The following is a 12,407-nucleotide window of genomic DNA, read 5'->3' as shown; positions in this document are numbered from 1 at the left end:
CCTGTTGATCTACAGTGCAAACTTAACCAGGATCTTCAATCTGTCTCTTCATGGTTACAGAATCATAAGCTTAGCTTGAATGTTAAAAAAATCTAAATTCATGATCATCGGTAGCAGGACCAAGTGGAAGAACTTTCAAGATGTGCAGCTATTGGTGGAACAAGATGAACTTGGGAATGTTACAGATATGTCTGTGAAGGTTCTCGGTCATGCAGGTCATTGTAATCTGTAGGTGCTATAGGAGGCAACTGGACTTGCATGAAATTCTTTAAGACGTTTCACCTCTCATCCGAAACGCTTCTTCAGTTCTGTCTGACTAGTGGGGAGTTCCAGGTATTTATCCTCTAGTGTACTAAAAGCAACCCTAAGGAGAGTTGTTGAGGTCACGTAGGTTGTTGACCCTCTCAGTCATCCTGTAGGTTGTTAGGTTCACGGAGGCTGGGTGTGAATGGTGTTAGCAGCCTAGAGGGTCGTTAGGGTGATCTGTTGGTTGTTGGTTCTCTCTGCCATCATGTGAGTCATTGAACTCAGTGGAGTCTTCAATTTTCTGGAAAGTGTGCCAAGGACTGCATTGTAGGTGGCTGATAAGTGGTGTCTCAGGCTACATCCACACGACAACGGCAACGAGATTTTATTAAAAAAAAATATCGTGTCCACATGGGCAACGGATCAGTAAAATATCAGGTACATATGGCAACGCAACGCTTGCTGAAAATGATGCAATACACATGCCACAAGACTGTTAGGACTAGGACTGTTTTGGCCTCTAGAGGCCGCTGTTATTTCCTTTTCATGTCGTGTTCATTTTGGCCTCTAGAGGCCGCCACTGTTCCTGTGTTTTGAGTTTGTGTTAATTGCCTAATTATCTTCACCTGTGTCCTTAATTAGTTTGTCTATTTATACCCCTGAGTTCAGTCCTCTTGTCACGGAGTCTTTGTGCTGTTATGTTTATCTCCAGTTTCCTTTGTACTGTGTTTTTTGATCTTCTTAGCTTTTGTATTTTTGCACTTTGCTTTTCTTTTGGATTATACTCTTTGTTTTTTTTTTGTCTTTTGTTTTGCCCTGTATATAGTGTATATAGTTTAAATAAACCTTTTGATTCTTTTTCTACTTCCGCCTCACGCCTCTGCATTTGAGTCATCCCCCTGGTGGCCTAGTGGGGGTTTGCTGGATTATCACACCAACGAACCAGGTTCGAATCCCAGCAAAACCCTAACAGAAAGACTCCGTCATGACCGACTCAGCAGAGGCTGCTTCAACTGTCTACCCGGCCAACCTTCAGGGAATTATGGCAGCTTTGACACGCTTCGGAGCGACCATGGACGCTCATGGACGTACGCTCACCAGCCAACGTGAGGCCCTCGCTCGCCACGAGGAACTGCTTCAGCAAATTGGGAAAACCCTGGCACAGCTGACATCTCTGCCTGCATCTCCTGCTCCTGATCCAGTTCCTGCTCCTGATCCAGCTCCCACTCCTGCTCCAGTGCCTCCTGCAATGCTGCCTTCTTCACCTCGCGAACCCAGCCTTCCTGCACCACAGAGGTATGACGGCAAGCACAGTGAGTGCCGAGAGTTCCTTACCCAGTGTCAACTCACCTTTGAGCTTCAGCCTACCACCTACACTACGGATCGCCGCAAGATTGCCTTTGTGATCACCTTATTAGCTGGTAAGGCGCGAGCCTGGGCTACTGCTATCTGGCAAAGACAGGGACCTGAGTGCTTTGATTTCCAGCTGTTTTCTGAAGAGATGCTTCGGGTCTTCGATCAGGCAGACATCAGTACCGACGCAGCCCGAAAGCTCATGTACATCCGGCAAGGAGGAAGCGTCGCAGATTACGCCATCTCGTTCCGAACACTCGCAGCAGTAAGTGGATGGAACGAGACTGCCCTGGTGTCAGCCTTCCACCATGGTCTGTCTGACCCCATCAAGGACGGTCTGGCCTCTATTGGATGCCCAAGTGACCTCGAAACCCTCATCTCACATGCTATTCGTCTGGACAACAGGATGAGAGAACGCCACCAAGCCTTGAGCCCCCCCAGCCTCCCTACCTCTACCTGGAGACCGTCTACCTCCTTCAGTGACTGTCCAGAACCCATGCAAGTGGGTCGTACTCGCCTCTCCGCATCTGAGAGGGAGCGCAGAAGGAGGGACAAGTGCTGCATCTACTGTGGCAAGCCTGGTCACTTCCGAGCATCATGTCCCGAACTCTTGGGAAAAGGACCGCCCCGTCCAGCCGAGGGAGGGTTGTGACGGGGCCTACCCTCTCTCCCGGACTCCCTGGCCAAGGAATCTACATCCCGGTCTCCATCTCCTGGGGTGAGTCTGTCCACTCTTGTCAAGCTTTGATAGACTCAGGGGCGGCTGGGAACTTTATGGATATTCACTTCGCCCAAAGCATCAATATTCCGACTGCACCTCTTGAAGTCCCACTGTCTGTGTCTGCCCTCGATGGCCAAGCGTTAGGTGATGGAAGAGTCACCCAAGTTACTTCTCCAGTTTTCCTCCAGTCTCAAGGTCACAAGGAAGAAATATCCCTGCACCTGATTCCTTCACCTGAGTTCCCAGTTATTCTAGGCCTTCCTTGGCTTACTCGCCACAACCCTCGCATAGACTGGGTAACAAGCCAGGTTGTGGAATGGGGCCATGCCTCTTGTCTGCTCTCTAGCTCTCCTGTGTCTCCTGCCGAGCCCCCTGATCTCACCGAGTTATCTCAAGTTCCCACAGAGTACTGGGATCTCAAGGAGGTATTCAGCAAGAGCAGGGCCGCCGTTCTTCCTCCGCACCGGGCCTACGACTGTGCCATCGACTTGCTCCCTGGGACTACCCCTCCTCGTGGCAGACTGTTTTCACTCTCTCAGCCAGAACGCAAGGCCATGGAGGAATACCTCAAAGATGCCCTGGTCTCTGGGTTTATTCGACCCTCCACTTCACCTGCTGGAGCCGGCTTCTTCTTTGTCGGCAAGAAGGATGGGGGGCTCCGACCATGTATTGATTACAGGGGCCTGAATAAGATCACTGTGCGCAACCGATATCCCCTTCCGCTGATGTCCACAGCTTTCGACCTGCTCCAAGGCGCCACCGTCTTCACCAAGTTGGACCTACGGAACGCATACCACCTCATCCGTATCCGACAGGGAGACGAGTGGAAGACTGCCTTTAACACCCCGTCTGGGCACTACGAATACCAGGTGATGCCCTTCGGACTCACCAACGCACCAGCTGTTTTTCAGGCCCTAATCAACGACGTCTTAAGGGACATGATTAACCTATACGTTTTTGTCTACCTCGACGACATCCTTATCTTTTCCAAGACCGTGCAGGAGCACCGCCACCATGTCCGCCAGGTTCTCCAGAGGCTGCTACAGAACAATCTGTTCGCCAAGGCCCAGAAATGCGAATTTCATGTTCCCGAGGTCTCCTTTCTGGGATTTATTGTACGGACAGGCCAACTCCAAATGGACCCTGCCAAGACCCTGGCCGTCCGGGATTGGCCTACTCCCAAGTCCATTAAGGAGGTTCAGCGGTTCTTAGGATTCGCTAACTTCTACCGCAAGTTCATCAGGAACTTCAGTTCTGTGGCAGCACCCATGTCAGACCTCACCAAAGGGACAGGTGGATCTTATGGCTGGTCTCCTCAGGCAGAAAAGGCGTTCAAAGACCTCAAGGACCGCTTCTGCACGGCACCCATTCTGGTTCTCCCGGACACCTCCCAACCATTCATCGTGGAGGTGGACGCCTCGGACAGTGGTGTCGGCGCGGTGCTCTCTCAACGTTCGGAAGGAAAGCTGCACCCCTGCGCTTACTTCTCCCACCGCCTGAGTCCTGCTGAGTCCCGGTACGATGTGGGGGATCGAGAACTGCTAGCGGTCAAACTGGCCCTTGAGGAGTGGAGGCACTGGCTGGAGGGAGCACAACATCCATTCCTGGTTTGGACTGACCACAAGAACCTGGAGTACCTCCAGCAAGCCAAGAGACTGAACCCTCGACAGGCTAGGTGGGCCCTGTTTTTCAGTCGGTTTGACTTCACCCTCTCATACCGCCCCGGCTCCAAGAACACCAAACCTGACGCACTGTCCAGACTGTTCTCTGCCACTAACAGGGAGAATGAAGTTGGGCCTATTATCCCTGTGTCCCGGATTGTGGCCCCTGTCCGCTGGGGTATTGAGGAGGCTGTCCGACGAGCCCAACGCCAGGACCCCGGTCCTGGGACGGGGCCACCAGGCCTCTTGTACGTCCCACATCAAGCCCGGGCCAAGGTTCTCCAGTGGGGTCACTCTTCCCCTCTCACCGCCCACCCGGGAGCTCGGAGGACCCTGGACTTCCTGAAAAGACGCTTCTGGTGGCCTAACATGGAGAAGGAAGTAAGGTCATTTGTCCTGTCCTGTGAGGTTTGCACCAGAACCAAGAACCCACGACAGCGTCCCCAGGGTCTCCTGCATCCTCTGACCATTCCCCGGCGTCCCTGGTCCCACGTGGCAGTCGACTTTATCACGGGTCTCCCTGAGTCACAAGGTAACACGGTCATTTTGGTCTTAGTTGACAGATTCTCCAAGGCCTGCCGCTTCATACCACTGTGCAAACTCCCCTCTGCTCTTGAAACTGCGAAACTTTTGTTTAATCATGTCTTCCGAGTCTTTGGTCTTCCACAGGACATCGTCTCAGACCGAGGGCCCCAGTTCTCCTCCCGAGTGTGGCACGGGTTCTGCAAGGTCATCGGAGCCACTGCCAGCCTCTCCTCTGGGTTTCACCCACAGTCCAATGGTCAGACGGAGAGGCTCAACCAGGACCTGGAAACCACCCTGCGAGGCCTGGCTATGGATAACCCGACATCGTGGAGCACCTGGCTGCCATGGGCGGAGTACGCCCACAACACCCTGCAGTCATCGGCCACCAAGCTGTCGCCATTCCAGTGCCAATTCGGGTTCCAGCCACCTCTGTTCCCGGACCAGGAGGAGGACGCGGGGGTGCCCTCGGTCAACCAATATGTGAGACGGTGTCGCAAGACCTGGAGCAAGGTCAGGAAGACCCTCATACAGACCTCCAGAACCAACCAGACTCAGGCCAACCGCCATAGAAGACCTGCACACGCTTTCCGCCCTGGGCAGCGTGTTTGGCTGTCCACTAAGGACCTTCCACTGCGGGTGGAGAACCGCAAGCTTGCTCCTCGCTACATTGGCCCCTTCAAGGTGGTGCGCAGGGTGAACCCTGTCTCCTACCGGCTCCAGTTGCCCCGGACTCTGAGGATCAACCCCACTTTCCATGTTTCCCTGTTACGGCCCGTACTGACGTCTACGTATGCCCCTGCCCCTAGGAACCCCCCACCCCCCCGCATCTTCCAGGGGCAGACTGTGTTCACTGTGAATCGCCTGCTTGACTCCCGCCGGGTCCGCGGCGGGTTGCAATATCTGGTGGACTGGGAGGGCTATGGTCCTGAGGAGCGCTGCTGGGTTCCTGCTCGGGATGTCCTTGATAAAGAACTATGTCGGGACTTCCATTCGGCCCATCCGGATCGCCCTGGGAACGTCAGGAGACGCTCCTAGAGGGGGGGGTCCTGTTAGGACTAGGACTGTTTTGGCCTCTAGAGGCCGCTGTTATTTCCTTTTCATGTCGTGTTCATTTTGGCCTCTAGAGGCCGCCACTGTTCCTGTGTTTTGAGTTTGTGTTAATTGACTAATTATCTTCACCTGTGTCCTTAATTAGTTTGTCTATTTATACCCCTGAGTTCAGTCCTCTTGTCACGGAGTCTTTGTGCTGTTATGTTTATCTCCAGTTTCCTTTGTACTGTGTTTTTTGATCTTCTTAGCTTTTGTATTTTTGCACTTTGCTTTTCTTTTGGATTATACTCTTTGGTTTTTTTTTTGTCTTTTGTTTTGCCCTGTATATAGTGTATATAGTTTAAATAAACCTTTTGATTCTTTTTCTACTTCCGCCTCACGCCTCTGCATTTGAGTCATCCCCCTGGTGGCCTAGTGGGGGTTTGCTGGATTATCACACCAACGAACCAGGTTCGAATCCCAGCAAAACCCTAACAAAGACGGTCCCATCGGAGACACCAGAACAATAGAAGTAGGACGCATGCGCATAAACCCCTTCTTCTACCCGGTGTGAAGCACTCACAGGAACAAGCACACAACAACAAGAAGATGACTGTGACTACGTGAGGAAATCGTGCCTTCTGTGTGTACAAATTAGTTTTATTAGTGTGCATAGTTTTATATAACTTAATTTTCTTATTGTGTGTGAACATTTTGAAAAGCATTTTTATATAATTTATATAACTTTTTATATTGTGTGTGAACATTTTGAAAAGCAGTCTTATCCAATTAAAAAAAAGAAATTCAAGAAATGGTTCAGTTATTTGTTTATTTAAAAGAAAAGCTGTATACAAAAGTGAATGCAATGCAGTGGTTCACACAAAACAGCGAGAGTGCTGCTTGTAGTCATGTGGTTGTGACGTCATCGTAAACAAATCCGTTCTACTCATCCAGACGATTTCGCAACGGCGCCGTTGCCAGATTTTTCCACTCTGGAACCCATTCTCGTTTTGGGGCACCCAAAACGCCGGTGCCGTGTGGACGCCAGGCCGAAACGATAAACAATTTTATCAGATTCACCTGAATCCGTTGCCGTGTGGACAGCCTCTCAGACTACCTCCTCTGTTCAGCGATGGTCAATCCAGGTTGATGAAGATGGCTTCTTTAACTCCTCTTTCAAACCTCTGGTCTTCTCTGGCTAAAATGTGTACATTGCAGTCCTGAAACGAGTGTCTTTTGTTATTGAGATGAAGATAAACTGCAGAGTCCTGGCCTGAGGAACTGGCTCTCCTGTGTTGAGCCATGAACTTATGACGCGGTTGTTTATGAATATGAACATTACAGAGTTCAAATATTTCGGTATCGTCATTAACCAACATCTCACTTGGCACAATCATGTTAAAATGCTGCACTTTAAGGTTGTGCAACGGCTTGGAGTTTTAAAGCTGATAAAACATCTGTTGCCTTTGTTTGCAAGGAAACGCTATGTCATGACATTAATAGTCCCTTTATTTGATTATGCGTCCATTGTCTGGGGTGACAAGGACAGAAACACGTTAATGAATTCACAAGTACTTCATAACAAAGCAGCCAAATTAACCCTAGATTGATCACCGTGGTCCTCCTCTACTGAAGATACATCAAGTTTCTCTAAAGGCACAGATTTCCATAAGTACAACACGCGTAATAAAAATATGCTGAGAACAGTTAAATCCAACACAAACTGGGGTCTGTTAAGATCTTAAATCTTGTGTCTATACAGCTGGAACTCTTTACTGGATCACATTTACTGTCAACTATTAAGAAATTTAAAAGAGCAGTAAAAAGTTCCTTCATAGTAAATAATTAGGCTTTTTTAAAAAATATTCTTTTTATTTTATTGACAATATTTTTTAATCATTATTTATTAGGATGACTGACTAGCTGTTTACTTAAGTGTAGTTTTTAATTATATATATATATATATATATAATATATATATATATATATATATATATATATATATATATATATATATATTTTTTTTTTTTTTTTTTTTTTTTTTTTTTCCCCAGAGCTCTACTGAAAATCATATTGTATGATGTAGGTCTTCAGAGTAGAGATTCCTCTCATGACTAAAGGCTGCGAATGGTGAATCAACCCCTTATTAAAAGCATAATAAATGTAAGCTCTGATGTGACATGTTATTTAGGTGAGAAGATGCTTTGATGTTTTAGTGATGCCTACATCTCAGTGATGAGGATGAGCGTACGCCGTGTGCTGAAGAAGTCGAGCAGGCAGGCCACCCTGCAGTGCGCGAGCCGGGACAGCAGGTCTTTCTCCTGGAAGGCTCGGGTGCGAGTGCTGCTCTTCAATGGGATGAACTTGGCAGCGAAAACCTCTGCGCTTGCCTTGTGTATAACTCTCTTCACCACCCCAAATGTACCTCTGTATATAAACAAACAAAAAAACATTCAAATCACACTTACACGATTTATATAATCCAGTTAATCCACAGCACTGTTGAACTCTGGATTCTGATTGGCCCAAAAGTGTTGATAAATTTTCCATAACAGCAGGTTTATAGTAATATGCTCGTTCTAAAGCTTTATCAGTTCTGTAAAAGCAGCTCACACACAGAACTTTTCTGGAATACTCTATACATTAAAGGGTTTTAAAATAATTGATGACATGACAAACGTTTTGTAAGACGATGTTTATTTAGCATTTAAGGAAGGAGTCTCCAGTGTCAGTGCTTGTAACAGTCAGATGTAAATAAAAATTAGAGGCTGGTGAGGGAATGACAGTTTGTAGCTGCTATAACATAAGTGGGAACAGGAACTAACCTGTTTCATGGATATTCCAAAACATTAAACGTAACTATAAATGGATAAAAAGTATGATGTATTGATCTGCAATAGATACAGATTTTATCGCTTTGATATAAGTGGATTAAAACACAGTGATGTGCTGGTATAGGAAAATAATCTTTCCAGTGATAATAGTTCTCCTCTGATTTTTTTTACTGTTATAACAGAAATATGTTTTATTCTATCCACGTTCACTGGATATGAGCAATCGCACGCTCTGATTGGCTACTCTACTACTAGAATATCAGCTCATATACCGTGAGTAGAGAAAAGCAAAATGGTGTAGTGTGTTGCTGAACCAACCGAGGACAAAATAAAAACTTTACTCGAAAACAAAACCCCAAAAAATAAAAAAAAAGCAACAAAATATGGAATAAAAGTATTTGATGGTAAGAACATATCTTTTATTATTTTTCAAGAATTATTATCGCATTTTTCACAAATTGCTTCTGTCATTTCACTGGTTTGTTTACATTCTAAGCAGAAATGATTTTGTCAAACTTTTTGCATAAGGTTTTTATTTATCGAATTTGCAAAAATTTAAAATAAAAATGCTCTGTTTCTCAAAATCCAGTGAATGTGGATAGAATAAAACAGTTATTCCACTCAATCTCGTTGTACATGGCTTATAGACAACTCAGTACTACGTGCCATGTCGGCTATCAGCTCATGTACGACTTGATTTCGTGGAATAACTGTTAAATTGCATGTCAGGAATAATTAAAGTTAAACATATACATCCATCCATCCATCCATTATCTGTAGCCGCTTATCCTGTTCTACAGGGTCGCAGGCAAGCTGGATCCTATCCCAGCTGACTATGGGTGAGAGGCGGGGTACACCCTGGACAAGTTGCCAGGTCATCACAGAGTTAAACATATTAATTAATTAGTTAACTAACTAACTAACTAACTAACTAACTAACTAACTAACTAAAAGTCTGTGAAGGTTTCCTGAGTTGATGTTACCTGCCAATCTCCTCATGGATGTCATAAGCAGTATGGAGTTTCCTCCTTCTGTGCACATCCAATCCTCTGTCCTCCTCTTCCTCTTCTTCTTCTTCCTCCTCCTCTTCAAATTCCTCTGGACCTGAGAAAGGTAATGGTCAGAAAGTTAGGACAATGTAGGCTAGCTACATTTTCACACACACAGAGAGAGGGTTCGAACAGAGTTCCAAGGCTAGTGATCATTCATTCTATGTGAGATCAACCGTCAGAATGATTATAGAGTGGATAACATCCATATAAGGCACTGGTAAAGATGCTTTCTGTTAATACCACAGAAAATTCAGAAATGCGTGCACATCACAGTGACCTATTTTTCCACACAATAGCGAAGACATAAAAAAAAAATTGTCTCCATTTTTCAATGCTGAACGTTTGGGCTAGTTCCAGGTCTTTTTGTGTAATTTCTGGGATGTAGTTGGGCTAGACATAGACATCCAATTATGTCTTGCCTCTGTATGGTACAGTACCTGTATCCATGGTGAGGTGGGCATGGCAGGAAGTGTGGCCTGAGCTGTTCATGGCTGTACAAGTGTAAGTGCCGCAATCAGAAATGTGGACGTTGAGTAAAGTAAGAGAAAAGCGGACACCACTCTGCTTCACTTCCATGTGTTCACCAGAGATGAGCTCAACATCGTCCTATAGTAATGACAAAGAGGATGATGAGACTTCGAACTCACGAACCAGTTAAAGATTCTCACATTCCTTAGTAGCAATAATTTCTCAGGCTTGTTCAATAAGAAAATAGACCTTAAATGGTTACAAAGTCTTCTCCATCCTCTAATCAGCCATCATAATCCATGAATGTCTAGATGAGTTTTACTGGATATAATTAGCTCTATACCTTGATGCTGTCCTCTAAACCAAGTACTCATGTTGTAAATTCTAAAGTACTGTGGGAATTATTATTAGTGATTGGGAGCCTATACAAAACATAATAAATTGGCTACTGGTCAAGTTTTTAAAGATGCAGTCCGATCTGCAATGTGCCTTTTCTATCTAAGATTTTGGAGAACATTATCTTCAAAAAGCTTTTTGTTTTTTTCTAAGTAGGAAAAACAAACGAGGTATTTCAGTCTGGTTGGCAGAAACATCATAGTACAGATTCAGTGCTGGTTAAAGTGGTAAATGACATACCAATTTGCTAAGGCTATGTTCAGATTGTCAGTCAAAATCTGATCCAATTGGAATCTAATCATAGCAAGTCTGAACAGCTAAAAATCACACAAGGGTAGATTTTTACAACTCTGTTTCAAACCACATTCGTATGTGGTTTGAAATATGATTCAAATCGCATTTTCGTGAACCCATTTAGGGCTGACTGCTCTGATTGATTTAAGGTGTTTTTTTTTTTTTACATCTGTGACTTTTGATACCATGTAAAGTTCATGTTTATGGCACACGGACAGGAAACATGCTAGTTTGGTGACGGCTGCACAAAATAAGGCAGAGCAGGCAAGCTTCCACCATCTCAGACACTGTCTTGTTAGTTTTAAAAAACTTGCATCATGGCACCACAATACCGTGTGATAAATAAGCAAGCCCACTTCATTACCATCCATTTTGGTTTGCTTATATCAACTACTTCTACTTTGGGGCGCAATGTCATTACTACTTCTGCTACTTCCTGACAATGCCATTACTATAAAGACTAAAAATGAGGATTGCCACGTGGACACACAGATTGGCTCTGATCACTTGGAATATATAATGTGGACAGTCAATCAGGAAGATCAGATTCAGTTTGGATATGCAAAAAATCGAATTTGGACTGACAGTGTGAACCTAGCTTTCAGGCCTTAAAAAGTGCAAGATGGTGTACCGCAAGGTTCTGTTTCAAGCTCCTACTGTTTCCTTTTATACTCAGCTGCTTGGACATGAAATTTGTAATTAATAAATAAATAATTTTGGAAGAATATAAAATGGAAAACCATTTCAAATGGAAGACTGTGTAAAATAAATAAATACATGAAAGATACTTCCTTTTCCTTAATTTTAATTAAACCTAATACCAACGTTGCATACTATCTGCTTGCAGTAAGGTGAATTTCACCATAGACCTGGTTGGCTCTTGTCCTCTATTTTTTTCCTCTAAGACTCTTCTCTTTACATCAACGTATAAATCCCAGATTTTGGAACAAACTACTTAAAATGAAGCGAGTGACATTTATGGACCAGTATCTGCCTCATGTGTAAAGCGTATGTGATCACTCCATACCTTGAACCATCTGATCTCTGGGATTGGCTGCCCAGTAATAATCACAGAAAACGTTGCAGGTTGTCCAGGCCGTACACACAGATCCTCCATGTCCACCTGCACCACTGGAGGATCTGCAAAAATGCATATTATTGACTTATATTAAATACAGATCTTAGAGCTGTCACTCTGGAGTTTTGAAGTTTAAACACTTGGATAAAACAACAAGGAGCGTCATCTGTTTGCATCTTCAGCTTGGAAAAGGCTATGACAAGCAGTGATGGAAGAAACACTACAAACTTGGAAATATATATATGGACATCATACATCAACACTGACAACCTGGCAAAACATCTTATCCAATGTTCCTTTCCAGATTTTCCAAAGAGAACTCAATTGATTCCTCCAAAAGTTGTGATCACCTGTGTATTTATCGTCCTCTGCTCTTGACATGCATGTCTCCTCATAGTGTTCCTCTGGGATGCCCAATGGTTCCTCATCTACTTCCTCTATTGCTTGAGTCTCACTGGTACTAGGTGCGGATCTGCAGAACATGTATGAAATGGTTGTATTGAAATGTTCTAACCTTGGCTACTAGATGAAGTACAAGATGTGCACTCACTGATTGGAAGGTCCAGACTGAAAGAACCTCTGGAAGAGGTTCTTCACCAAAGCACTGGACCAACCTTCTGAATCTGCTGCTGTAGCCAAGAAAGACAGAGTCAGGATCTCACAGCAGTGAGAGTCCTATTTGTTCCAGGGTTTTCTTTTTCTGTTACATCTTAGTATAAAGATCTATCACAAATCACAAAACTATAAACT

General features: G+C 44.9%; 1 protein-coding gene across 1 annotated transcript in view; it reads right to left on the bottom strand.

Annotated features, from left to right (window-relative positions):
• Positions 1–12,407, bottom strand: part of obscna (obscurin, cytoskeletal calmodulin and titin-interacting RhoGEF a) — a 107,705-nt gene that overhangs the window by 20,892 nt on the left and 74,406 nt on the right. The window contains 7 exon segments of the mRNA XM_060932759.1: positions 7,762–7,962; positions 9,353–9,473; positions 9,859–10,027; positions 11,607–11,719; positions 12,008–12,112; positions 12,114–12,129; positions 12,208–12,286. Of these exon segments, the coding sequence (XP_060788742.1) occupies positions 7,762–7,962; positions 9,353–9,473; positions 9,859–10,027; positions 11,607–11,719; positions 12,008–12,112; positions 12,114–12,129; positions 12,208–12,286 (804 nt within the window).

This window comes from Neoarius graeffei, chromosome 10, assembly GCF_027579695.1.
Source record: "Neoarius graeffei isolate fNeoGra1 chromosome 10, fNeoGra1.pri, whole genome shotgun sequence".
Taxonomy (NCBI): Eukaryota; Metazoa; Chordata; class Actinopteri; order Siluriformes; family Ariidae; genus Neoarius; species Neoarius graeffei.
Note: the sequence above shows the minus strand (reverse complement) of the source record. Positions and strands in the feature narration are given on the sequence as shown.